Below are 26,791 nucleotides of genomic sequence, written 5' to 3'. Positions count from 1 at the left end.
TTCAAAATAAAAGCCGTACTAAATGACATGCACGACATTTATATCTAGTGTTAAATGTATTACATTTCGACTGTGGTTTTATTACATGGAAAATCTAGTGATTCCATTTAGTATCATCATACGATTTTTGTTTGTGTAATCACTAGTCGGAAGACCTTTACCAAAAGTGACAACGTTCAGGCTTTTATTTTGAAGGCGAAATCATCCAACTTCCGGCTTTATCTTGTCTTTTTCTAGCTAAATTGTCGCAGAAAGACAAACTCGCGCGCATCACTCACCTGCCTCGGACTTTGACTTTCTTGCTCCGCCCTCCCGTCTTGTGACAACCGGCTTGACACAGTGGGTGTGCTCGTTTGATCAAGGATTCAGCCAACAAAAGAAACAGGATACAAACTGAACCAGCGCGCAGTGGGTGAAGTCATGTCAAGCGCCGCTGGGCAGTCAAGTTTACACAAAGTTTACAACATTTAGGTAAAGTGTTTACAGGCGATAATGACAAAAACACTCAGGAATATTTCACCATCTTGTATTCAATCAACTTGACCCACAATATAAAAGTGCATTGGAGAAAATACTGGACATATTGGGGAAATACGATGAGAAAAAAATGACATAACAAAAAAAAGCTTGAAGCCATTAAAGGTTAATCATTTTCAAAATTTCAGGCAATTATTTTCACACATTAAGCATGTGCAAACACTTACAGCAATGACAAACATGAATATGATGATGATATGATATGCTTTGAGTATATCCAGCATGCTGTGCATAGTATGACAGGGGTCCAGATATCAATAAATAGCAATTATTGGAAGACAGAATGACAGTAGACCAGGAAATGTACATTTCTTTGATATAGTATGAATCAGCTACAAGAACAACAACACCCCGTTAGGTAGTGTAAACCTTTGTGCAACATTTTTTATGTTTTGTTTTATTTTAAGAGCTCTTAAGCATGGAAAAGCCAGCCTTGTATATGACCAACAAGATGTTTAAGACTGGTCAAATATATATATTTTTTTATTTTCTACTCCTTCACCTTGCTCTGGCATAAATACTGCACCATCACCTGATATTACTAGTTATTACTAGTAATAAATACAAAAAGAGAGTGCCGCTGAATGTCATCCCACATTTAAGTGTTGGCATGCACATTAATATTCAGATGTTGTCAGGTTTTCTGAATTAGTGTATGGAAATGTATATGACCAGAATAATCTTGCACCCCAATAATCACAGACTTGAAGAGCTGGATACTGGATAATACTGGCCTTTAAAGGCAAATAGCATCAACTATTTTTTGTGTTTTAAAGGTCAAATTTAATGACTTGGGTTTGTATTTCATAACAGCAAAACTCATACCCATAAATACCACGTAACAAAATACTATCTACTTCTGTACCAACAATACATTTGGTGTGGAAATAGATAACCTTTGACGTCATTTTTTGCAGATTCACTGTTGTTGCAGTTACTAGAACAGTCTTTGGCTTTGCCAGGCAGAATAGCAATGATAGGCACAAACACCTTATCCTGTTTTGATTTTTGCAGTCTTTGTAAAATCTGTTTCCATGTAATATTCAAACTGTTTATTCATTTATACATAGATATTTGTGAATGGGGTATAAGGATGCGTATGAACATCATATCATGAAACCTTAACAAAAAAGGTACAAACTTTGGTTAAAGCCTTTGTGAACAGTTTTTTGGTCAGGGACGTAGAGTTTGGAGGTGAGGTTTCAGAGAGTGAGGTGTGAGTGTCGGAGGCCACTGGTCTATACTCGGGTAAGGAAGCCCAGGTTAAGGCTGGCAGGGATCTGGATGCTCTCCAGGGCCACAGGGGAAGGTGTGAAGGGGAGCGTGATGGAGAAGATCTTCTTGGCATCCATCATCAACATGGGTGAGTCAACCCTGTCTTTCAAAAGGGCCTAACAGTGGCACAAAGAAGCAGAAATGTCAAAAAACGGATTAATGGCATTATTAAAAACAAGAGCCGGTATTAAAGAGCATTTCACACGGACTACGTTTACATGGACAGCAATAATCCAATAGTAACCCGATGACAGTAGTCTTTCTGATTACCTTAACCCGAATAAGGTCACAGTCGGAGTAAGCATAATCGCATTAAAGGAATAGTTCACCCAAAAATGAAAATTCTGTCATCATCTACTCACCCTCATGCCAGTTGAAACACAGGTAAAGATTGTCCATATAACACACAGGGAGGTTGTCAGCACAACTCCATAGCAGCCTTCTCTAAAACAACTGAAGTCAGTGGGGACCAGTTCTTCAGAGTTCCAAAAAGACCTACAGTATATTTACACCATAATTTAGTGCAAATCTTAATCTACAGCTGATTGATTTGCAACAAATAATGGTGTATAGGTCTTTCTATTCACAGTGTGATTGTTTGGCTGTTTTTGTTTTGGAACTCAAAGAACAGGTCCCCATTGACTTCAGTTGTTTTGGAGAAGGCTGCTACGAAGTTGTGCTGGCAACCTCCCTGTGTGTTATATGGACTAACAAATTTCACCTGTGTTTCATTTGGCATGAGGGTGAGTAGATGATGACAGAATTTTCATTTTTGTGTGAACTATTCCTTTAAGATGTGGAGTATTCTCATTTTAGTCGCATTATTGAAGGGCATTTAAGACATGTATACACTTTAAACGAACAATGACTATTGGAGTATTTGCTTCTTTTTGCAACACAAGCAGTTTGACAACGCATGCTCTATCTTACAGCAGTTGCAAACTTGTTTACAGAGGAAAAAGATGACTGACACCAGAAAAAACAGAAGTCCCAACATTTATGGGGGTGTGCTGTGGGCATCGAAACGTTTGTCTATTTGTACCTTCAATAAAGGCTTAAACTGTCCATGTTTCCAGTGACTTCTCCGTTGTCCTATTAATCAGACTATGCTCTGTAGCATGTAAATGGGAATATGAATGGAATAGTTCTATAAGCAACCCATGTAAACAGCTTAATCAGAATATTGTCTCATTTAGAATAAGGCCAATAGTCAGATTATTGCTGTTTCATGTAAACAAACACAGTCACACACACAAACACTGGTTACAAAAGTCTCCGGCTACTCACTTGAATGGTTCTGATGAAAGTGGTTGACACTCGCTCTTCAAATTCAATCACTGGGGTGTACAAGGTCAACACTTTAACAATCTGGTGAGAGAAAATATAAACAATAATCACAACAGTGGTAGAATATCATCTCTGTTAATTGATTATTCGGAACCTTTACTGACAGCGTACCTGTGCAGTGGTCAGAGCGCTGCACATGGTGCAGATAGCTTGGGCGTCCGCCTCAGTCTTCTTCTTGACCTGCAGAAGCTGAGCCGCCTGTACGAGAGGCTCCAGAGTCTCTTTGGCACCGCAGTCTGACAGCTCTCTCTCCGCCAGCCACTCCTCCAGCTGCCACACATTGTACCTGCAGCAACACACTCAAACTCAGACAATGTGCTGTCCAGCAAGGCCCAGCCTCCTATCCCATCCATATTTTGTATAACCACAATAACGTTGATGTTGTATGAAAATATTGCTACTTCACTGATCAAACCACTGAGAAAACAATCAAAATTATGTAAAATATACAGTATATCTTGCACTGTCAGAGGTCGGGTTGTCCTTTTACAATGTGTGTTAATATGTACTGTGAAACCTTGGAAGCTGTCAATATGTCTGTGTCTCTGATCGGCCAATCGGTATATTTTTTTAAACATGAGAGCACAGTGACAAAAAGCATCACCCCCTTAAGTTTTGTCAAAACCAGATCAGTGGTGTCTAAGACATCACATTTGAGATTTTTTTTGTAGCGCCCCCATTAGTCCAATCAGTGTAATTGTAAGGACAGCTGGATTTGTGTTTCATATCAATCAGACTTGCTGTAGAAGTTTTAAATAAAATTTTGAAGTTTAATTACGCCCTCATTAGGCCAATCATTGACATTATATATTTGACGTTTGACGGACAGATGTACAGACGGACGGACACAGCCCGATCCACAGTTCGCACCTCCTCCGATTTCATCACGTAGGGAAAAAAACATAAACACAGGCCAGTGAGCGCTGCCTCCTGTACCTGATCTGCAGGCCTTTACTCCAGGAGCACATGTCCTTCCGCAGCAGCAGGTGGTTCAAAGTAACGGCGCAGATGACATAAAACTGCTGCCTGACCACCTGCTTGATGAGGTCTGGGTCCATGCCATGCTGGCTCATGATGGTGTGGAAGAGGCCGAGTTGGTGGAGGAGGGTTTCCACGGTAACGACCTCCTCGTCTGGGAAGCTGGAGCTTCTCTTCCTCATGCCTGTTGGTTTGGACCCCAGAACGCCCTGCAGCGCCTCACGCTCCAGCATGCTGGCCACTACACATATGAAACAAATTGGGGAAAAAGGAGAGGAAGATTTTCAAGTTATTCTGTTATGGTCAGACTTCTGAGGAACACAGAGTTAGAGATCATGTGTGGTGAGATTATTCGAGGGTAATAGTGATTATGTCGCCTCACCAATCAGAGGCTGTAGGATCTCCTCCATGCATTTGATGAGCTGGCGGTAGATCTGGATGGCCAGGTCACCAAACACCTGCTGGTACTCCGACAGTTCAAAGTTGGAGAGGCAGTGCTCATTCTGCTTAGGAGTGTTGTGCCTTACGAAGATCTGTACAGAGGTTAAGCAGACATCCGTAGTTAATTGAGGGGGAATGTGCAGCAGTAAGCTCAACGCTGGCAACAGAATCTCCTGGAGCTTACCTCCTCCCCACCGTACTGCTTCAGACAGTGCAGCAACCGGCATGTGTTGGCCAGCCAGAAAGACACCGTTTCAAAGTTGTCTCCTCTTCTCTATAGAAACAGCGCAAAGATTAGTTTTTTTTAAACACACCAGTCACCTCGTTCGCACAAAGTAAAGTCATATATACTGCACCTTGATGACCCCTTTGATGCTGCTGATGGTGGAGTTGAGCAGTGTGCTGACTCTCTGCTCATCGTCAACATAGTCAGCATAGCGGAGGCACATGAAGATGATGTAGGCCGGCAGCCCGGGAATGAAGCTGACCGCCACGCCGCGGGGCTTCAGATCTGAGAGGATCACAGCATATCAGGCCATCCATCAGAACAACATAATCAAATTACATTTTCTCAAACTGTTTTTGCGTTTATTATGATAGTTTACAGTAGAGAGAGACAAGAAAGATTAAGGGAGAGAGAGTCGGGGGATGACATGTGACAAAGGCAGTTAGATGGTACGCGCCTTAGACCACTGAGACACCAGGACACCCCCCTCAGTGGAAAAACTTTAAAGTCCCCATGAAATGAACTCCCATTACTTTTACTTCCTGGAAAACAGAGTATCTTTAATGCTGATCTCCTGCTGCACTAGTAGGTGCAAATATAAATTTCTAACCAATAAAACCCATCAGATTTTTTAACAATCGTGCCCCTCTGCACCCCTCCCATCAAATAAAATTGCCTTTTTCTCCCTGACTCATATTCCATTGGTTTAGACTTTTGAATGATCCCTCACTGCGTTATGTCCCGCCCCAACATACTGTTTCAACAGAAATTGCATCAAATCCAGGAAGTAAAGATGCCATTTCACGGGGTCTTTAAACATACAATTTTACAATAGTTGACAAATTCATTTACTCAAGCAAAAAAGATTTGGCATACCTATGACCATGTTCTTCACTAGGCGGCTCTCGTCACCCTGCCTGTACTCCAGCATGCCTTGGAACTCCTTCTCCTTGCGGGTGATGTTCACCGGACTGACAGGAGAGATCATCCAGGAAGCCTGACTCTGCTGCTGAGCACTCGCTAAGCACAGCAAAGGCCACAAGGTAAAGAACAACAGGGTAAATACTCTGCTAATGCCACCTTGGGAACACATGAACAGTTCTCCATACCATGTGATTACCTTCAAATTCTTCGACCCTTTTCACATAAAGTTTGAGCTGTTTTTTCAACTTGCGTATGGTTTTGTCCTGCTTCCCTTGCTGCTCCATGAGGTCCTATAAAGATACAAATATGCTAGATTAATGCGAGTGAAAAACACAACTTTCATGCATGGCACAGAAGTGTAAATGTGTAAATCTGTAAACATCTGTAAATAGAAAGTAAACATTGCAAGAATTATTTTATAATAATATAATAATATAATAATATTTTCTCTTTATAAGCATCATAAAGACGCAATCTTTAATCTTAAGTGTTTTTTTATTTTATTGTATTTTTATTCATATCCTATTCTTTGCAGCTACAATGATGCAATTTCTCCTTAGGGATCAATAAAGTTAGTAAACTGTAAAAGGGCCCTTTCACAGGTATATATCCAGGTAAGTTCTGGGACTAAATGAGACATTTGTCAAACTGTTCATCTTCTTTTGAAGGAGCTTTGAATTCTGGAAATAGTTCTGGTCATAGTAATCGATACAAGGTAGAGCGATGGATTCAGGTCAGTGATCCGACCCACCAGGTTCTCGTTGGTGAGCCGTGTGATCTCGTGCTGCAGGCTCGCGTCAATGCGGGCGTCTTGTGGCAGGAGGAGGCTCTGGGCCAGGAGCTGCTGCTGCTGCTGCTTCTCCGCCCGCACCCTGCGCACCTCCTCACGCAGCTCCTCACACTCGTCACGATGGATCCGCTCCTGCTCCTGCATCTGGCACTCCAGAATCCTGCGGCAGGAAGGAGGGATACAGTTCAACCCCATATGGCTTAAACTGCCTTGAATACCACCTATACGGTTCCTTCATTACCTGTTGGTCTCTTTCAGCCCTTCGTAAGCTAGCCACAGTTCCCCGTCTTCATTCAATGTATGGATGTCGGTGGATCTGAGGAACAGCAGCAGTGAATATAAATGACACATAATTCCTGACAGAATTAAGTAAGAGTGGGGGCCAAGAAGGCTTACCTGTCAACCTCTTGAAATGCAGGAATTTCACTTAGATCTAATTTCAGACCTTCTCCCAGTGCAGAGTCCTAGAGATATGAAGGCCAGACCGGATAAATTATTCCTAGGCAAGGCGTCAGTTGAATCCAAAGCAGAATACCGAATAATAATGATAATAATCCTGATCATAAATATAAATTACTCTCTCACCTTATGTTTAAGAGCCTCTTGGCGGACCATATGGGATCGGAGGAGCAGCACCTCCTCTTTGCGCATATCCAACTCCTCGTTGGAGGAGTTGAGCTGTTCCAGCAGTATGTTGTAGGGCAGAGAGCCGGGGCTCGGGGGCGCCAAATCACCGCTCTCATTGGTCAGAGACTTCCGCAGCTCATTCAGGTCCACCTTCAACTTCTTGTTCTCAGACTCAAGTTCCTGGCGCTGTATTGAAACATTTTACAAAAAAGGTGAACAATCAAACATCTACAAATGAAGGGTTTTCATTCCAAAATGCTGTACATCAATTTTGGAAAAAAAGTGCTACCTTAAATTCACCTGTCAATATTTCAAAAACAATGATGACCATTTTGTAAGCAATGGTAATAGGATGACTCTTTTCTCATGGTGGATAGCTCCTTTTAGAATGAAAGTCAGTACATGCCAAACTCAGGTCTTGTTGATAAGATTACAAATTATTTCTCGATTCCAATATATGTAACTGAATGAGCCAAACCTTCAGTGTTTCCAGGTCCAGTTCTGCTCTGCCAGCAGTTCTCTGCTCCTCCACCTCCTTTTCAGAGAAATGCAACACATGCTATTAATATCAACCATTGCATAGGGAGAACTAATAGCTAATCAATGCAAAACTCATCTGTCCATTTATTCATTTAACAAGAGTGGTGTTTCAGAGCGTACTTTGGCCTTTTCTTGCTGGGCTTCTTCTCTCTTATCCAGCTGGCGCTGTAGAGACTGTTTCTCCTGCTCCACTTCCTTCACTCTCCTCTGGAGCTTCAGAAGGACTGGCATGTCCACTATGGACTCGGTCACATCCTAACAAAACACAGAAAATATTAGCTGATCCATCTCTTAACAATCTAACTAGAATGCTGCACTAATGGGATTAAATCACAGACGAGCCAAGCACAATAATCCCAGAGCTGTTCCAAGGCGAGCTTGTCCAGCTCCATGCAGCCCTCGCCCCCCCACTCCCTGTTTTTCCCAGTTTGCAGACAACACCACCTTAGTGGACCTGATCAAAGACAATGACGAGTCCATCTACCACAGAGAGGCATGACCGGCATCTTAATGTGCAAAAATCAAACTTGAGCTTGAAACTCAAGACACTGGAGATGAAGATAGACTTCTGCAAGACCCGTCTCCCCCTGGTAACCTATGATGCTAATGTGAATACAGCAGAGTTGCTCAAATTCCTGGGAACCATCATCTGTAATGCCTTCAAAATGGAATGAGAACATCTCCAATATAATCAAAACGAAACAGAGGATGTTCTCTGTCTCAACTTCGGCAGCTCACCCTGTCACCCTGCCAATCTTGCTCCTTCTCCACAGATCGTTGAAAGAATCTGCACATCATTCATCACAGTCAAAGACAGACAACATGATGCTACGGCAAGCAAAAGGGCAAAGAAGGTCGCTGCCAACCCTGCCCACTTGGGAAATCCCCTTTTTGACAAACTATCATCTGGAAAATGGTTCTGGTGCCTCAGTGCCTGATGAGCTGCACATGGACACTAATATAAGCCATTTAGGCCATTTAGCCATTTAGATTTTGCAAATCTGTTATTTATGGATCTTTTAATATTTATGTGACTATGCCAGTGCTGCTACACTGGAATCAATATTTGGTTTGCATTTATTCTTAGTGTTTATGTTTACACTACTATCATACAGTGCATCGTGAAGTCCTGTTACATTTGGTCCTGCACTTAGTGTGTCAATCCTGTATTATGCAACTGTCTTGTAATGTGTCAGAACCAATTTTTCAACTAAGTCAAATTGTTTGTGCATCTGTCATACCTAGCGAACCGATTATACACTATGATATAATGTTGTTTTGTACGTTACCTCTCTTTGTATAGAGCTGTCCTCTCCCTCGGCATAGTCTGAGCTGTGAGTACACTCAGACGTGTTGCTGCTGTAGTTGGAGTCCGTTCTCTTGTGACCAGATTTGTTTGAATTCTGATTAGGCATGAAACAATTTTTTGTCATACACTATGAAAAACAAATTAACAAATTACCATTTCAACCATTTAAAACCATATTACAGAAGGAACAAGAGGCCAAGGCATGAGAAACTGTTTTTCTGATGTCATGTTCATTCATTTCAAGTGTTTTTATGTAAAGTGATATGCATCGTCAGCTATCTCTAGCACACATTGTCTCTGCACCAATGTCACCATAAAGAATCCTGTACAATTATTGTACTTGTCAATTAAAGTGATTCTGATCTCTGACAGTATTTTGAACAGACCATATTGTTACACTGTTCATTCAGGAGGAATGAAATGACAAGTTTCACTGCATTTTGAGTGTTAAGCCACAGAAAGTGTTTCTCACCATGCTGATATTCATCTCCTCCTTCAGGTCTCCATGACGCTCCTCCAGATGCAGGTATTCACTCAGCAGACTTTGGTAGCGGGAGCGTTCTTCAGTCAAGTCCTTCTCCAGCTGTTTGGTGTTCTCTACACTGGTTTTGGACTCTGAAAACAACAGTTCTGCCTTATTTATTTACGTTCAATGAAGCCAATACTGGAGGACTGGGGGTTTGATGTGAACTGTTCAGTACCTGTTAACTGTTGGACCAGTCTGTTCAGATCATCCTTCTCACTGTTCAACAAGCTGTTCTTCACATTTAGCTCTGCTACCACCTGATAGTGAGAGGAGACAAAAATCATGCGTTCTTATCCCAGAGTCAGAAATGAACAAATTCCACCCGCTACTTAGAAGTTAGCTTTTTTGCATTTCACCCCGTTCACATTTTGTTGTTGTTATGTCAAATATTCACACATGAATGTGACTACTGTCCCCTGTGGCCCACCATAGGTGATTCATGGGAGCCTTCGACTGGGCGATTCTTTCCAGTGCAGAGAAAAATTGGGAGGTTTTTGATCAGAAAACAGCCGAGCACGCAGCCTGAAGCAATACAAATTGTTGGCAACACGCAGCCAGCAGAACACGCACACAAACCACTGGGTCAACAAAAAAATAAAACAACCAAAATCGTAAAAAAAACAAACAATCGAGGGGTAGAAGATGGACTGGTTGGGGTTAGAGTGGGGAAAACGACACCATCCTCTTCTGTAAGGCCTGTCTTGAGTTTCCAGCAGTGGGAAAGATGTGTGGGACATGTGGTATAATATGATTTTAAATAAAACGGTATAACGGTAAATAAAGTGGTACAAATTGATTGTTTATTGCCCAATATGCAATGCCTATGTTTTTTATTTCATAGTTCAATAAAATTGGAAAAGGACCAAAATGCCCCTAAAAATCAGATCAAGGAGGCAAAAAATGCCTTCTTACTCTTAGTATCTTACCCTGGTACTCATTACAACCAATAAAAGAAAGATTACTATTTACAAAATATGTAGGATGAAGTCCACAGTCTGTAGTGTTGGTAAATGCAGATGAATGTGGAGCAGGCCTACCTCTTGTGTCTGCTCCTGGTAGGCCCTAGCCTGCTCCTCTAGGTCCTGTTTCTCCCTCTGGGTGCTCTCCAGCTCCTGGCGCAGGAAGGAGAGCTGCTCCAGCAGCGAGGGGACCCTCTCTGCTTTGGTCTTGGCCTCTCGCTCCGATCCACGCAGGTTTTCCATCTCTCTGCCCAGTTTCTCTCTCTCCACAGTCTGGGTCTTCTCCACAGCACTCAGCCTCTCACTGAGCTCTCTGTTTTCCTTATGCTGCAGGGGGGAGATACACACACACATGCTGTGCATGTGATCCGACAACTCCCAATGACCCAATGTCACCCAATGAAAACCGCTTTTTTTTGTTATGGCAGATAACAGAGTGAACAGCTACCCAACATTAACAAAACTAGATATTCATAAGCAGGGTTCCCACACTCACTATGACATCAAATTCAAGGGCTTTTCAATGACTTTCAAGGTCTTGTTTGGTGAAAATCAACGACCCAAAATCGGCATGTTTTGGGGTAAGAAAACAGTCTAGAAATCCTGGTGAAATTCATTTTAAAACTGAACACAGCTGTTATATCAACACAAATCTCAGGGTTTTCCTCAGGATGTGAAGTCCTAGGATGGAGAAAGGTGAGGCATATCTGGATGCTGTATTTTAATTTTAAAAGTCAAGTACTTTCAAGGCCATCCATTCATTTCCAAAAACTTTTAAAAAGGCCTTATTTTGTTTTAACCAAATCCACAAACTTTGGGAACCCTGCATAACTGATTCGCACAGTCCTCACCTGCTCGTTGATCTTGTGCTGCAACTGCAAGATCTTGTTCTCCATACCAACATTGAGCTTCTTGAAGTGCTCCACCGAGCGCGCATCCACTTTCAGCTTCTTTAATTCCTTCCTGGCCCTCATGCGACGAACGCAGCTCTGCAACAGGACGATGGCTGCCAGGGAGTGTCTGTAACGCCGTTTGGCCAGCCAGCCTCTCACCCACCGCTGGATGACCACGGCCTTGTGCTCATACACCATCTGGGAGCAGAAAGACAACAAAGATATAATAAGATGCCAATAACAAGTGATATGGTGAGGACAACATATCCATGTATGTTAAAAAGATGTGGCGACCCAGGGGCCTCATTTACAAAAAATGGACTTGGAATACATCTTCAACTTGATCATTTCTAAAAATGTGCTTACTTATTTTTTTATAAAATTAACCAACAAGTTAACTGTGAACGCCCTCAATCATTACCATCACCACTATGCATGTGACTGACCGAGAAAGATTCCTTTACACAACAGTAAAGGTTGAGGGAAAAAATCCTCCATTGGCCTGACAAAACAATGTGACATACTGTACGCTGCTACAAGCTGTCACTATCTCAACAGTGTTACTAGTGAAAAGGTTTGCACGTCACTTCTTCTTGTTGCAATTGCCGTTGTCATGTGAAAACCTTGTAGCTCCAACTGATTCAATTGGAGCTACAATTGATGTGGTTTTCATGTTTTAACTTCAATTGAGGAATCAATTGAGAAGTTCCTTTGTTATTTGAGAAAATTCTATGATCTTTGGGTTTTTAAAACACTTTCAACCCCATTGGATAAACTCAAAAATACAGGATAAAAACAAGGCTGTTTTTCTCAGTTCCTTTCTTAGAGGCCTTAAGAGTAGTGTGGCATCACTGTGGTCTTCTTTCATTTCTACGGGCCTCCAAGTTTTCATCGAGCCTGCTCCTACCTTATAGTACTGCTGTCTGGCCATGTAGGCCCTGAAGAAGCACTGGATGACGATGGCTGCAGACTGCTGCTGCTGATAGCGTCTCCTGGCCAGCCACATACGCACGTTCTGCTGGATGACCACTGCTGCCTTGGTCCGCCACAGAAAATGAGCAAGGCTGACAAGAAGGAGACATGTTTACGAAATATCTCAGTAACCTTATCAACTCTTATTTTGCTGTTGTTCCGTTTTTCCACTCACCAGCGGGCCTGGTGGCCCCGCACATATCTCTGTATGGTGATGGCCGACTCCCTCATCCTCAGGTACTTCTTGCGGGCGAGCCAGCAGCGGATCGTCTTCTGGATGCGGACACAAGCCATGCGCAGCTTGTCAGAGCGCAGCTTCTCCAGGTACGCCACCTGTCCAGCCCTGAAGAAAATCTTGTTTTTGCCAAACTGATACTTTTCCTGGTCCTAGGAACAAGACACAATATGTTTACATATTTTTGTATCTGTCTGTGAGAGCTACAATTAATGTATGATCAACATTGTGGAGGATCTCTTCTTTGCTTCCACCTTGCAATCCAGCCCTACCTTGATCAGTTTTTCCAAGACATTTTTGCAGGTCTGTTTTCTGTCAGGAAGCACATCCTTTTGCTTCATCAGGACCCGGTAACGACTAAAAAATTCTTGATAGGTCCATCTGCAATATCCACAAAAACAAGCCAAGTTGGACAGATTCATTTTTTATAGGTCTATGTATTGCATATCTGTGTGTACAAACTGATGATGTTATGTAGGATGTCCAGGGCCCCGTGTCTTGGATCGGATGCTGTTGATAAGCTACCTAGATGGGAAGCCTGCGGCTGAGATCCGGATGGTTTCGAGGATGCCACAGGCCCGTAGCTGCTGCACTGCCCTCACAGGGTCCAAGCTTTGAAAAAAGATACCATACAAGCGCCTGTTATCAATATGCCTTTTCATTCACGGTATACAAACAATTTCCATGTGAACAGGTAATCATATTAGGCAAAAGGAGGGAAATCATCCTGCTCACGTGAACGGAGTTTTCAGGTCGTTCGGTTTGATGCAGCGTACGTAGTGAGGAGTCGTAGCGTTCAGAGTGTCCATCAGCAGATGGAGAGATTGTCGAAACTGTGTGCAGACAATAAATAAATGATTACTAAATAAAAGTATGCAAACACAGGATCAAATTCCATGACTGCACCATGACATGAATTGTTATTCCAATGACTAATATTTAGCAGCGTCTGTTTTTCAAATCTTTTTTATTTTGTTGAATAGCGATTTCAAATGTCCAAAATCTTGTTTGTCTGGCTATAACAATCATAAAATTTGTTGTTGTGGATTATTATTCCCTTAATGGTCTACCAGCCAAAGTTGACACTGACCACCTGACCCGCTGAACAACACCTGAACAACAGATCTATCATCTTCTATAACTTCTCCAGTGTTGGACAACACAACTGTCAAATTCCATGACTTCTCCAGGTTTTTCCAAGACCGTAAGAAATGTAACTGTCTGACAAGCTACAGCATACCGCAGATTGTCATGAGGCCTCCTGTTTGTGCTCTCACCTGCAGTCCAACAGTCTTTTTGTTATCCCTCTGAGCCTGACCAGGCCTTGACTTGATGGAGTGACTGCTACTAGAGCTTGTGGCTTTCTCATCCTCCTGGAACAGCTTCAGCAGCAAGTCAAGCTAAAGACAAAGTTCAGAGATCTCAGTAACAGAATAATAACAGAGTTGTCCTTGAACAGCAGGTGGCAGTATTTTCTAAAATCCCAGAGAAGGTACAGTATATTTCCTCACAATTCCAGGATGTGTGCCCAGGAAGTTAAAACACAAAACACATTGAATAGTCATGTGCTTTTGGCTAAAATGGCATTGACACTGAATTTCATTGAATAAATTTCGTATTGTGACTTTCACAAAGACCGACTAAACTGGAAGGACTGGAATTCAGAACAAAGTGAATGTAAGCCGATACATTGGAAAAAATAAATAAGTATTGCACCTTGCTCATTTTCAGCACATTTATCTGCTCCTCGTTGACTGTGTCCTTATTCTTCTCCAGGAAACCCTCACATTGGTACTCCACCTGAGGACAAAGGGCCAGGTCACACAGTCTTCCCTCACTATAAGGGCAAAGGTCATATTCATCATCCAGAGTCTGGAACTGGACTGATTAGTGCTGCTCTAAGGGGTGGAATAATCATATTTACGGTGAAGGCATTCAACTCTTACACAAACTGACTGTGTGCTGACTGAGTACATACCATTTCACCACATTTAGACTTCTTGGCGCTGTTAACTAGAAGACACAGCTAATTTTATCTGCGCATTAAGTACCTTGTCTGCAAAGTGGTGGATGATGAAAGCTCTGTTGGATAACCTGGGTTTATCAAAGTGAGCATTCTGCTTCAGCAGGGTGTTGTACAGTTTCTGGGCCCATGTGTCATCACAGCCTTTGGGCATCTACGGAAAAGGAGAAGGTTTGGCACATGAATTAGTCATCGCCTTACTCATATCCTCCCGACACAGCATGTTGGAGGTTCTTCCGGCATGTGGAACACAGTTTGGTGAAAATGAACTCATAGTGTTTTACTTTGCACTCCTCATCCAGAAGGTCCAGGACGCCCAGCTTGGCCTCAATCAGATTGATGCATGGCTGGTTGTCGTAGAAGTCGATCAGTGTCCAGGGGATCTGCTCTCTCATGTACTCCTCTTGCTCCAGTTTGAACACATGCTGGAGGGAGCAATAATTGAAAATGATTTACGTATATGTTTTGACTAGAAAATGAAGGTCTGAACAGCAGTGAAATACACGCACCAGGTTGAACTGCTGCTGGAGCTTCTCATTGGCGTAATTGATGCAAAACTGCTCAAAACTGTTGACATCAAACGTTTCAAACCTGAGAAAAAAAATACATTTTAAATGAAAGCAACAAATAGCACCACTGTGGAACATATATGGAAAAGCCAGAGATAAAAACACACCCGTAAATGTCGAGCACACCGATGAATGAGTGCTGCTTAGCTGCAGATTTCAAGGCCTTGTTAATGCAACCAACAGTCCAACTGAAGACCTTGGCATAGATGTGCTTGGCTAGGGCATCTCGGCCATTGACAGCGTTCACTTTGGAGATAGACTTAACATAAGTTTCTGTGGCCGTCTTCAGCTTCCTGTGGCATAACCAGTGGGCCATGTCGTCGTACGGCACCCCCATCAACTCACAGAACACCATCAGGTGGCTGTTGTCTGGCTGAAAACACACCAACAGTGATGATCTGATACAGGCTGAAGCTCCAGATAACTCACTTATTAACATAACATTCTGATTTAAAACATCATCTAAACTACTACACAAAGTGCTTATTGAGAGCCTTGTGGATGCCTCCAGTGGTAATCGTATTTACCAAGATGCTGCTTCTGTCTGCCGATTGATCTTTCACCTCCACATTGCTAAGATGAAGAATAGCTGCCAGAATTTGGAAAAGCGCCATTTGATCACTTTCACCGATTCCTGAAATGAAAATTAAACAGCAAAACAATAAATGGCCTAGGAGCCTCAAACAATTCACTTTGTCTTATTGGAGACAGCTCCTCTACATCACTCATGTCAGGGAAACCAGAAACACAAATGTAAATGCAGTTCTCATTGCAGTCCAACTAGTAAGACTCACCTAATAATGAGAAAGCCCTCCTGGTGTCACACATCTCTTTGGCGTCTTCCACTCCATCGATGACGGGGCTCTGACCCTGGTTAGTACAGTGGAAGTCATCGGCGCAACCTTCAGATATTAATCATACAAAATATTGCACTAATAAAAAACTACCTGTTATAACGGCTGCAAGAACTTTTGACATTTAATAAACAATACTGTACAAGACAGTGGTGGTAATTAAAAGCAGAGGCTGTCTAAAACAAAGAGAAGTAATTATCCAATTCATTTGAATACATTTCAGCCATACTTCCCAACTCCCGCTGAAGAGATGAGAGACATTTTAGAGGGTCACATACCTAACTTGAAGGCTTTGAACTCTGGTAAATGTGAAGAGGCACATAACTGGTAGAATATATGATAGTTCCTTTCTCCATGGGCCTGAAAGTAGGGCAGACAGATGTAAAAATCTGAACAAATACAAATTCAATTTCAAGTTGATTTTCATACCACACAAATATTATATACTGTATAATTTCATTTATAGCGCTTGTGATTGTATAAGCATGCTTGAACTGCCAAGCATATTTCCTAAAGCCAGACAAAAACTAAAAGATTATCAAATTCAGGCTTAAAAATGTATGGAAGTCAATTAACAGGAAACACTATCACCCTTGTTTGTTATTAATATGCTAAGGCAGTCAGTCAAACACACTAAGGTTTCAGGGAGTGTTTCTAAATCAATAAATAACAAAGAAAAGGCCACATTCAGGCACTGTAGGTAGTCATCCATCTTTTAAAGACATGCAAGTCAAATAAATACAGGTGAAACTCACCTGAAACACGACTCTAGATTTTTCCAGTAGGTAGGTTCTCATGTTAGCCCCGATTATACGATGCTTCTTGTCAAAACCAATCTCGATGTACTTCCCAAAGCGGCTGCTGTTGTCGTTCCTTGTCGTCTTGGCATTCCCTAGAGCCTAGACGAAACACGGAGAGGGCTCTTGGTAACTTTTGTCATTTTATAATCCGGTCTTATTTTCCTAATGTGTTACCTCCTACCTCCATGATGGGGCTGGAGGCCAGCACCCTCTCCTCCACATTGGTCTCACCAGACGAGCCGCTGACTGTAGCAAAGTAACGCATAGCGTACTTAGCAGAGACCGTTTTGCCGGCACCCGACTCCCCACTCACTATGATGGACTGGTTTCTTTCATCTCTGACAGAGAAGAAAAATTACAATGATGTGAACAAAGGGAGCAAATATCAGCTAAAACAAATTCAAAGTATCAGTCTAAAAGGAAACTAACATATCACTTTTTTTTTTTTTAAATGTAAAATGAAATGTTCTTGGAGGTGACAAAACCTGGCCATCTGTTTGAACGCTTCCTCTGCTACAGCAAATATATGGGGGTCCATGTCCCCCATGTTCTGGCCACTATAGGCGGTGATGATGTCAGCTTCATAGATAGGCAGGCTCTCATAAGGATTGATGGCAACCAGGACAATGCCTGAAAACCATAGCATGAGGAGGGAAATCTCCATTAGTCTGCATCAAAACATTATAAACTCCTGTTATCTGACATGGGTTATGAATAAATTAACAGTGACTCCTGAATGCATCATTTTGTGTATATTTATCATCCCAAAATTAATAATCCACAGTAGTATGTGTTCCTTTAAGAGCAGCCTAAGTGACAATAATCAGCATAATGCAGATTATGTCAGAGAGTACTGTGAGCAGGACTCCAAAGTCTACAGTGACAATGATAGTGAGTCAAAGGAGTTGGAGCTCTTTACCACAGTATGTGTAAATTAACTTGGAGTCGATAAAGCGCACTTTGAGGTTGTGTAGGACAGCCGGCTCGTGCAGGTAGCTGAGAGCAGTGAGGTCATTTTCCCCCACCAAGATGTTGGGATTTCTTAGTGGTGGCAGGCCGGTGGTTAGGGGATCAACTTTGTGTTCCACGTCCTGGAAAGATACAAGAAGTTAACTTATCTATCTTATGAAGCCAAAGACAACTGTTGCTTTCAACTTGGAAGCATAAGAAATTACATGTAAAAAATCAAGAATGCGTAGCGATACACAAAAATAGTGGCATCAGTCATAGTTCATGTTAAAGCTACCTAGCAAACACTGGGCTCGGCTTGTTCATGTTGATAATATCTTGGCCTCATTTCCATACCTGAAGTGCATGCCCAAACTTGACATCACAGCTGCAGGGAGCAACAGCTCTCAGTGAAAACTCTACAACTTGCAGCCACACTGTTAAAATGCCCATCTTAAAGCAAATAAATGACAGTATCTACTTGTCTTCAAAGTTTCATACACTGGTAAAGTTACCAACAGAGCCACACATTCTTCTCCATGCCTGGAAAATTCTGTGTGCATTTACCAAACATGTGGTTCTCACAGCTGCCTTGAATAAACCCAGCACACAAAGATTTACGAGACTTGATTGCCAATGTTCTTGCAACAGAAATGTGTGCATGGCTGCCCCACAACGCCTCACACACTCATTTCCAACTCAGTGCCTCCGTCTCCGCCTGCCGTTTGCCCGTCTCACCGTGCCATCCTCCAGCTGCAGAGACAGCACTCGGTCCCCAGGAGTGAAGTCCTTGGTAAGCTCTGCTGACTTCCACACCTCAGCTGCATCTGGAAGCCATACACGGGCATACTGATGGGAAAGAGGAGAACCGGGTCAGAGCCGGCCAACCAGAGCACTTACACAGGAGCCTACAAAAGTACAGCAAAACAGCAGAACTGACAAGTACACTCTCAGAAAACAAGGCACAGAAATGTACTTCAAAGGGTACAAATACTTGTCAGTGGGGCTGTAGGGTATGAATATAGTAACCTTAGGTGTGGTACATATTTGTACCCTTACAGATGGCACAGACCAAGAGCTGTATTAAAATAAAACTACTGAATTAAACTGATAAAGCCCCTATTCATATAAATATCTATATATATATAGATATATATATGACACTGCCAAAGCAGCTCTCTGCCTTACTTGCTGCATGCTCTTACTGTACTTTAAGTTGGTGGTGAAATGGTACAAATGTGTACCTTTTACTGTCAGAACTGTCTGTGGACCTGTACTGTAAGTTTCCGCTATTTCTGACAGCGTACCCCGCGAAAATGGCTAAATTAAAACCGAGGCAAGACAGTAAAGTAGACAGAGGAAGAGGCGTTAAAGAGGTAGAGCCAAAGTTGTTAAGCTAAAACCAGGCAGCAACTGACAGACACGAATAAATCAGGCCGTCTTAAGGCTGATGTAGACAGCTCTGTTTCCAGTACAAATGAATGAGCGGGACAGCCAAACTTTTAAACGTATTTAGCCTACCTTGGAGTACAGTTCACTGGCTGCCATGTCGCTCAGCTCGCTCACTTACACACTCTCTGCCCACTGGGAACTGGAGGAAACATTTCTCTGAGTCACACAGCCAGATGGCGACTAGGAAACATAGACTTGAAAGCTGACATGAACTTCTCTCAGCTCGTCTGGGCTCGGTGAGTTTGAGCTGTGGGAAGTTTGCTGCTGCTGCCGCTGCTGCAACAGTTGCGCGTGCCACGACACGTTTTGTTCTCGTGAAGCAGGCGTGCCTCCCAGCGGCTAAAAACACTAATCCCATCCCGATCCCCAACCCCTCTGATGCCTCCTGGATGGTCCCGCAGGGCATAAAACTACCTGACGACTAGACAACATGTGCATCACTAGTGGAGGATGACAAGTCACACTGGGCATCAAGACAAATATCCCAATAGTTTTTCTTTTACACTAACCACTCACCCCCTAAAATAACCTTACATTTATATGAATTCACTCCTTAATTCATGCAAAATCCCCTTAAAATTAGTTAAGGGAGTTGTTAATGGAGGAAACGCCCTTTACTCCCCCATAATTTTTGACTGCTTCTAATATAATGGAAACTTCAGGGAGACAGGAACTTTCCACTAATAAACTGTAAACCATGCACAAAAAGCATTAAAAAAATCCCTTAATTACTAGTGTCTACATGAATCAACCCATGAAAAGATCCCTTAAAACCCCATGATACTAACCCCTACTTTTTTTTTAAAGCTATATTATTTTTTATGGATGCTTATGTAATGGAGAACTTAAGGATATTTCTGGGATAAAATTAAGGGGTTTGGAAAACTGGCCATGATGTCATGACCCCACATACTGAAATCTTTATTTGCGTCTACTGCAGTACATGATAAACTCTAAGCCCTAAGAGCACAGATATATAGTCTCAATATCAAATGGTATTTCAGTGCAAAAGCAAATGCAAAGACACGTTCATTTCAATAAGTCGACTGGTCAGAGCACATATGCAAAACTATTTTATTTACAAAAACAAATGGCACAGTGTGAATGCACAGTACATGTACATGCACACTCCAGACGTGTCACGGGAGTTGCTTTCCATAAAAGCCTAAATGATTCCAGTCAGACAGTGGCAGACATTTCAGGCTAGATTCACAACTAAGATTCTCACTGAGGGAGCAAATATTGCTCAAGAGGAACAGCGGTTCATAACTGTTAAGGCCATTTTAGAGGTCAGGATGAGATGCAGATCAACAGCATTCCTTGAAAACCAATGTCACTAAAATTAATTAAAACATGACCAGCTAGCAACATTTGTGTGATCCAGACTTCAGCACTTAAAATGCACCAAATCAAAGAGCTTTACAGGGAGAGGGAGGGGCACAGACGATCAAGGATTAGAAAAAACAAAAGGAGCAATATTTGATTCAAGCAGAACATTTTCACTTTTTAATAGACATGCCTCCATATGAGCAGGTGTCCATCTGAACACTCAACATCGTTTCAAACTGAAAGGCTCGTCTGTAAGTCACACTTCTACATCACACAAACTACATCAATGGGCACCTTGATAGTATTTGATCTGCCTGTAGTCATAAGGAAATAATTTTGCCTCTTTGTAATAATCAATAACTAGGAGGAAGAAGAGGCCCTCATGGTGAGAACAGCAACTAACGTCACAGGCTGACTGTCCATGCGCTCATTAGGAGGCATACATGCCAACAAGTGAAAATGTTCTGCCAAAATAAGACAGCACTAGCTTCCATTCATATTTCCAGGTGTGATATAATGTACAGTGAATAAGTACGATTCAGTCTTTTTCAAGATCTTGAGAAACATTTTCAGCTACTACTACTGTTGGATGTAAGTTACTGATGATTCAATACCTGCCTGTTGCCAATTTTTCTTAAGTATCCAGCTTGATTCACAACTTGTTCTTTACGAATTCATACAAAGGTGAAGGATGAACAAAACGGAAACAGCAGGTAGATATGCAATGGGGTTGGAATGGTAACAACACAGTAAACATAAAACTGTGTGTCAATCAACCAGCCAGTTTGCTGGCCACAATCGAAGGCTTCCTCTGCGGCAGGTCCTGAGGTGTTGGGATGTGGTCTCCTGTGATCTCAGTCTTCTCCGTTGGGGCGGTGGGCAACTGTTTGTTCTTCATCTTTGCCTTGGCCATGTTGTAGTCTCCAGAATCAAAATACTTTTGCTGCACAAATAAGAAGACATAGAAAGTGAGGATATTGTAAGACTGGAATTGTTTAAATTAGCAGCTAGGCAGGTGTAGCTCTGAAACACACCCCCTTCTGAAGTCTTTTCCTGAGCAGGTCGGAGCCCCCCGGCTTGGCTCCGAGGTTAGGATACCTGGCCTTCAGCTTGGCCTCCTCTGCTTTCTCTGGACTTATTACCTTGTCCTCCATTTCCTGTTAAAAAGACCAGACATAATAGGGATGGAAAATGCTCCATTCGTTTTCAACAAATGTCTGAAATAGAAGCTCGCAGTTGAATGGAAATCAAACTGACAGTAATCACAGTAGAACCTAAACAGTAATGATTAAATCAAATTGCACTGTCCAATCTGACAGCAGCAGCAGTCAACAGCTAGTTAACAGCTAATATGCAGGCGCCGCCATGAGGGAAACTCCAACTGGTGTTTGCAGGATTTAAATTTGCCAATTAGCCTGTTTAGCTACAGGGTTAGCCAGTGTTAGCTACAACTCCACTTATTGATTATGGTTACCTAGCTGACCCCACATTTGCTGGGATTCCGTTTTGTTTATCAACTAACGCTACTGACCTGTATAAGGTTCTTCTAATAGCGGATTACTTGGCGGTAGCAACGACGGTGACATTAGTTAGGAGTGGCTAACTTGCTTGCTGCTAACCGCCTGCTAAATTTACCCGGCAACACTCCATCCAAACGGAGTAGACAAGCTAACTAACCTAGCAGAATTAGCTAGCTAATGTTGCAGTTCCCTCCATTTTAACATACCTGCTGTTCTTCAGAAGTCCGTGTTCCTTCAACCTCCTCGGACATAGCTTTATTAAATCCCAGCTCAGCTCACAAAATGATGGATATCGCCGACCAGCCCTGATACGAGATGAAAGGTAATGCTGGCAGCGACTGAGCGGGCGGGCGAGAGCAGCAGCCTGCAGCCTGTCTGACAACAGGCCGGCCAATCGATCCCAGAGCGGAAGAGTGCAGTCTGTGTGGGATTGATCACGTCGTTTTTCTTCTACTTCTGTTTATGCTACTTATTTATTGTCACCAGCTTTACATAAATGTCTAAATGGCTCGATTTCTCCACGAAGTAGTGGTTTTCTTCTTTTTATTGACAAATACTTTTGCTTGAATGAGTGAAAGACGCAGGTGTGGAAACCATGAAATATCTATTCATCTCAATTCTTGTAGTTTGGGTGGGGGCTTGTTAGCTTGTCAGATAATATAATACTTCCATGCTTGTTAGCAACGATCGTAGAAAGGTTGGTTGGCTAATCTGTACATACAGTTCCCATAGCGAAATTTGAACCTCAAGAAGCTACAAGCTGCCGTTTTACAAGAAAATCATACTGAACCAGTGTTCACAAACTGCGAACAGGATTGTTTCACCGTTGCATATCTAAATTCATTGATCTTCATCTGAAAATTGTGTTTATTAGGTGTAATTACTCTTCTACTACTCTGTAATACCTTTCGTAAAGCTTCATGTATAGACAAAACGGATATGACATAATTGCATACATTCACATGTTCCATTTTGTGTTTAATAGTTGTATAGGCTACAATATCTATGTACATAGATGTGTGCAGTGTGGTATGGTGCAAATAGTAGCCTAGTTTGTTGGTTATTTTTCAGTTGGTTCAATTCAGTTTAATACAGAAATGAACTTAAGACATAAAAATGCTTGTTTTCTTACACTCCCAACAAATATTTAAGCCATCATTGGAGTCTTTGCACCAAATTATTCTTAGGTTATGGCCACTGATTCAGTTCAGTCTGGCCCCATGCCAAGAAGACGCTTTTTCACAATGTGTACCACTGCACTAAATGGTGAATGGAAGAAAAACAATTGTCAAAAGGAGGCTTTTATTCTTTTGTTTCCCAGTTGGTTACCTTCTTTCATTTTCTGCTTCACTGTAATACATTGGGCTACATAACAATCCCAACCACAAAAGGAGAAAATATAGGAATACTGGCAAAAAAAGGAATATATTATTTACAGACTTCCCCCCCACAGGTTGAAAAAAGAACATTATTCACTGCATAGGCAAGAAACAGTTAGGATAATTGGGCGTCATGGCAGCTGACTGTTGTAGTTTCAGAGGCCGATCTTTGTGGGGCGAATGTATCAATCCCTTATACAGCATTTGAAAAAACATGCATGTCTTACAGGGTTTATATTTCAAAGTAGGTACTGTCAGTTATTTGGAAAATTTAATTCCAAATGTACAGTATAATACAAGGTCAACTTGTTCTCGGGTTTCGTGAAACATTAAAAGAACACCTTGGGTGTAAGTTTAATTGTCATCATCCCCCATGTCCACATCCTCTTGTAACTTCTGCACCATCTTTTCTTCCATTTGTTTGGGTTTTCCTGTGAAAAAAGTAAGATTAGATCAAACCCACAAACTAACTAATGCTGAGGATCATCATTGTGCAATATGTTTATTTTCCTTCCCCATTTCGTCTTGATCGTTGTGTACTTCTAGAAAAGGGGAAGGAAGCATCTTGTTTGTGTTGTTTATCTTACCGGCATGTGGTGCTTTGATAAGGTGAATATTTTTCTTCACTTCGTTGATGTCCTCCTCTTTCTCCAATTGTTTGCCCTTCTTCAATCTACAGAGAGGACACAAAAAACATAACCGCATGAAAACACTGCTGCCATTCACTGCCACTGTCCCATCTGTCAAAATCTTACACTTTAAACATTGAAACTACTATAAATAACTGACACTTTACACTTTAAACATTGAAACTACTATAAATAACTGACAATAGTTGTGACTCAAAAAAGATATCCATCATTAACACAAAATATATTGCTCACCTGTTCATGATAAATCTTGCCTGTCGTTTCTGTTTGATTTCTTCGACCTTCTTCATTGCTTCCACTGTAAAAAGGAAAAGTGACATGTTACTCTGCTGCTCAAAATTCAACTGGCCCTACATTTATACAGCAACTACTTGCAAGAAGAAGTAAAACCACAGATTACCTGTCTTGTCCCAGAGCGCCCTCTTGTATTTAACAGGAATATTTCTGCGTTTCTCAAACTCCAAAGAGTTATCCTGGAAGACAGTATTTTCGTTAGGTAGGTAGTAGAAAACAAAGGGGCATTTAAGACAGGACGTTATAGACAACCAGCTCACCACTGTCAACTCCTTTCCTGTCGCCTTTCTGAATGCTTTGGTCCATCTTGTTTTTCTGGGGTTGCGCTTCTTCTTGAAGTTCTTGTGGCACTTGGATTTGCAGAATCTGAACACCTAAACGTAAAACAACCCCAGACGAAATCATTTATTATGAAACCACAGGACTGTGCATGGGTCCGTAGACTTATAACGTTAAGTGTTTTTCTTGCCAGGACACACACACACACACACACACACACACACACACACACACACACACACACACACACACACACACACACACACACACACACACACACACACACACACACACACACGTGTTCCCACCATGTACCGTTAGAGGGCGCGATGCCTCCACAAGCCAGAACTAAAGCTAACAGGCTCGGCTAGTTAAATGTCCGGGCCGCTGTCAGTTTAACTCTTTTTGTCAGTGAATGATGAACATGTAACAATTAGTAAATTCAAAAGTTCCGTGCTTCAACTTCACACCTACCAATCGTATCTACCGCCGATTTACTGTGTCGGATTTACGGAGCTACTACACACTGACATGATCCCACGTGAGGGATTCCAGCACGTTAAGTTAGCTAACGTTAGCCAGCTAGCTAACGGGGCCGCCACCAGCGACAAAACCTCAATTTATGTAATGTTACGGGACTATTCAGTTAGCGAGAAAGCAACATACCTTGCAATCGTTTCGAACAAACATCATCCCATGCCCGGGGTACACAGGCCCCGAGCAGAAATAGCACTTTTCGATGCGCATTCTTCGGAGCAGAAAGCTCGTGTGCGCTACACGAGCAGCTGATGAAAACAAGTCTGTCTTCCCGTCTTCTTCTTCGGCTGTGGCAGCTCGGCTTGGCGACTTGCTGCTTTGCTGCCCCCTGCTGGATCTGCTGCTGCACTGTTCAAAACGTCTCAATTCAAATTACTCTGTCTATAACATAGCTATAACAATCTGAAAACAAAGAGGTAACTATCATGTAACAACTACTTAAATATTCCTCTGACAATTAATAGATTTGATATGGCCACATTATGTTCATGTTACCCTCTCCGAGTCTGAAATGTGGATAATTAATGATGCACTTTTGCACACTTGCATTTGCCCACCCTGGACGTATATGTATATGCCCTTACACAGGATTGTATACCTGACTGAGTCTGGTAACTGCACACACCCCCACCCCTTCTTTTCTGTATCCTGCTACTATTTTGCTACTGCAACAGCACAGTTTCATCTTATCTCATGTCTCGCCTTGTAATAAGCAATTTAACTCTAAAACAAATATAATTAAATGTCATTAACAAAGCCCAACTTAGTACAGCGTATCACTTTCTGGAAACCATTGCAGAGCCAAAAAGTATTTTGTTGACTGTTAAATTTGGTCCACAGGCCTCTTTGGGCAGTCCTGACTTTTTTAACCTTTTTAACTAAGTTTTTAAGGTAAATACTCTCTCTCTCTCTATCTATCTCTCTCTCTCTCTCACACACACACACACAGTGCTGATCATACCAAGGAGACAAAGTGCAACACAAAATGTTTTTTTTTCCAAGAACAAATTTATTATCTATTTTTGACCATCTTGAGAGTATCAAAAAAGGTTTGTTGCAACATTTCAACACAGAAAATATTTTGGTGTTTACTTGGGATTAAAAGATGTATTTTGGTATTCAAATGTAGATATATCAGAAAAGCATAAGTTAAATAATAACAATTAAGTCTACACTCTAAATTTACAATTGGCACCTGAGTTCTGTTAGCAAAATCATCTGTGGCATTCAGCTTTGCATTCTTTAATACATTCCACAGACAAAACTGTAACTAGAAACCATTCTTATTAATTTAGGAAACTGTCACATTAATATTGGGAAAGATTTTTGTTTACAAGAAACATCATGCTAAAAAACACAATCTAAATTAAAAGTCCCAATGTAACCTAAATACAATTTAGGTGAAATCTCATGATCACAATCGAAAAGACAGCAGAACACTTTTTGACCTCTCAAGCTTTAAAAAACAAAACAAATCTGACTAATCTTCATGTAAAAATGCCTTTCTAGCAGTCAAAACCATTGAAAATCATATCACATTAATATGTAAATAATGTTTTTCCAAAATGCAAACCAAAG

General features: G+C 41.7%; 3 protein-coding genes across 4 annotated transcripts; all 3 read right to left on the bottom strand.

The window, feature by feature from the left end:
• Window positions 1-382: 382 nt before the first annotated feature.
• LOC139909557 (unconventional myosin-Va-like) lies at window positions 383-19,407 on the bottom strand. Of its 2 annotated transcripts, XM_071896700.2 has the most exons (40): window positions 19,295-19,407; window positions 18,512-18,622; window positions 17,745-17,916; window positions 17,311-17,455; window positions 17,007-17,163; window positions 16,781-16,924; window positions 16,304-16,385; window positions 15,966-16,073; window positions 15,699-15,805; window positions 15,279-15,544; window positions 15,112-15,193; window positions 14,887-15,027; window positions 14,631-14,756; window positions 14,296-14,379; window positions 13,857-13,979; window positions 13,315-13,412; window positions 13,105-13,191; window positions 12,852-12,960; window positions 12,520-12,731; window positions 12,280-12,436; window positions 11,331-11,570; window positions 10,558-10,806; window positions 9,696-9,777; window positions 9,467-9,609; window positions 8,975-9,088; window positions 7,806-7,940; window positions 7,624-7,680; window positions 7,104-7,331; window positions 6,915-6,982; window positions 6,760-6,834; window positions 6,480-6,678; window positions 5,925-6,018; window positions 5,681-5,824; window positions 4,935-5,089; window positions 4,763-4,852; window positions 4,520-4,670; window positions 4,096-4,378; window positions 3,271-3,445; window positions 3,100-3,180; window positions 383-1,928 (listed from the first exon to the last, which is right to left on the bottom strand). In XM_071896700.2, exons 1-40 carry the CDS (start codon window positions 19,319-19,321, stop codon window positions 1,776-1,778), a joined length of 5,454 nt encoding a protein of 1,817 aa, XP_071752801.2. In that variant the 5' UTR covers window positions 19,322-19,407; the 3' UTR covers window positions 383-1,775. The 2 variants fall into 2 exon arrangements, with proteins under 2 accessions (XP_071752801.2, XP_078138979.1); XM_078282853.1 differs by lacking the exons at window positions 16,781-16,924; window positions 17,007-17,163; window positions 17,311-17,455; ... (1 more) ...; window positions 18,512-18,622; window positions 19,295-19,407 and having other exon boundaries at window positions 15,966-16,041; window positions 16,304-16,356.
• An 875-nt stretch (window positions 19,408-20,282) lies between these two features.
• On the bottom strand, window positions 20,283-22,431 carry arpp19b (cAMP-regulated phosphoprotein 19b). The gene is made up of 3 exons (XM_071896676.2): window positions 22,281-22,431; window positions 21,589-21,711; window positions 20,283-21,497 (listed from the first exon to the last, which is right to left on the bottom strand). The coding sequence occupies exons 1-3, from the start codon at window positions 22,323-22,325 to the stop codon at window positions 21,327-21,329; spliced, it is 339 nt and encodes a 112-aa protein (XP_071752777.1). The 5' UTR covers window positions 22,326-22,431; the 3' UTR covers window positions 20,283-21,326.
• Window positions 22,432-23,359: 928 nt separating this feature from the next.
• Window positions 23,360-25,486, bottom strand: rsl24d1 (ribosomal L24 domain containing 1). Its single transcript, XM_071896678.2, has 6 exons — window positions 25,343-25,486; window positions 24,658-24,771; window positions 24,504-24,576; window positions 24,338-24,401; window positions 24,041-24,126; window positions 23,360-23,884 (listed from the first exon to the last, which is right to left on the bottom strand). The coding sequence occupies exons 1-6, from the start codon at window positions 25,421-25,423 to the stop codon at window positions 23,808-23,810; spliced, it is 495 nt and encodes a 164-aa protein (XP_071752779.1). The 5' UTR covers window positions 25,424-25,486; the 3' UTR covers window positions 23,360-23,807.
• Window positions 25,487-26,791: the final 1,305 nt, after the last annotated feature.

Source organism: Centroberyx gerrardi, chromosome 4 (assembly GCF_048128805.1).
Source record: "Centroberyx gerrardi isolate f3 chromosome 4, fCenGer3.hap1.cur.20231027, whole genome shotgun sequence".
Taxonomy (NCBI): domain Eukaryota; kingdom Metazoa; phylum Chordata; class Actinopteri; order Beryciformes; family Berycidae; genus Centroberyx; species Centroberyx gerrardi.
The sequence above is the reverse complement of the archived record's forward strand: the minus strand, read 5'-3'. Positions and strand labels throughout refer to the sequence as shown.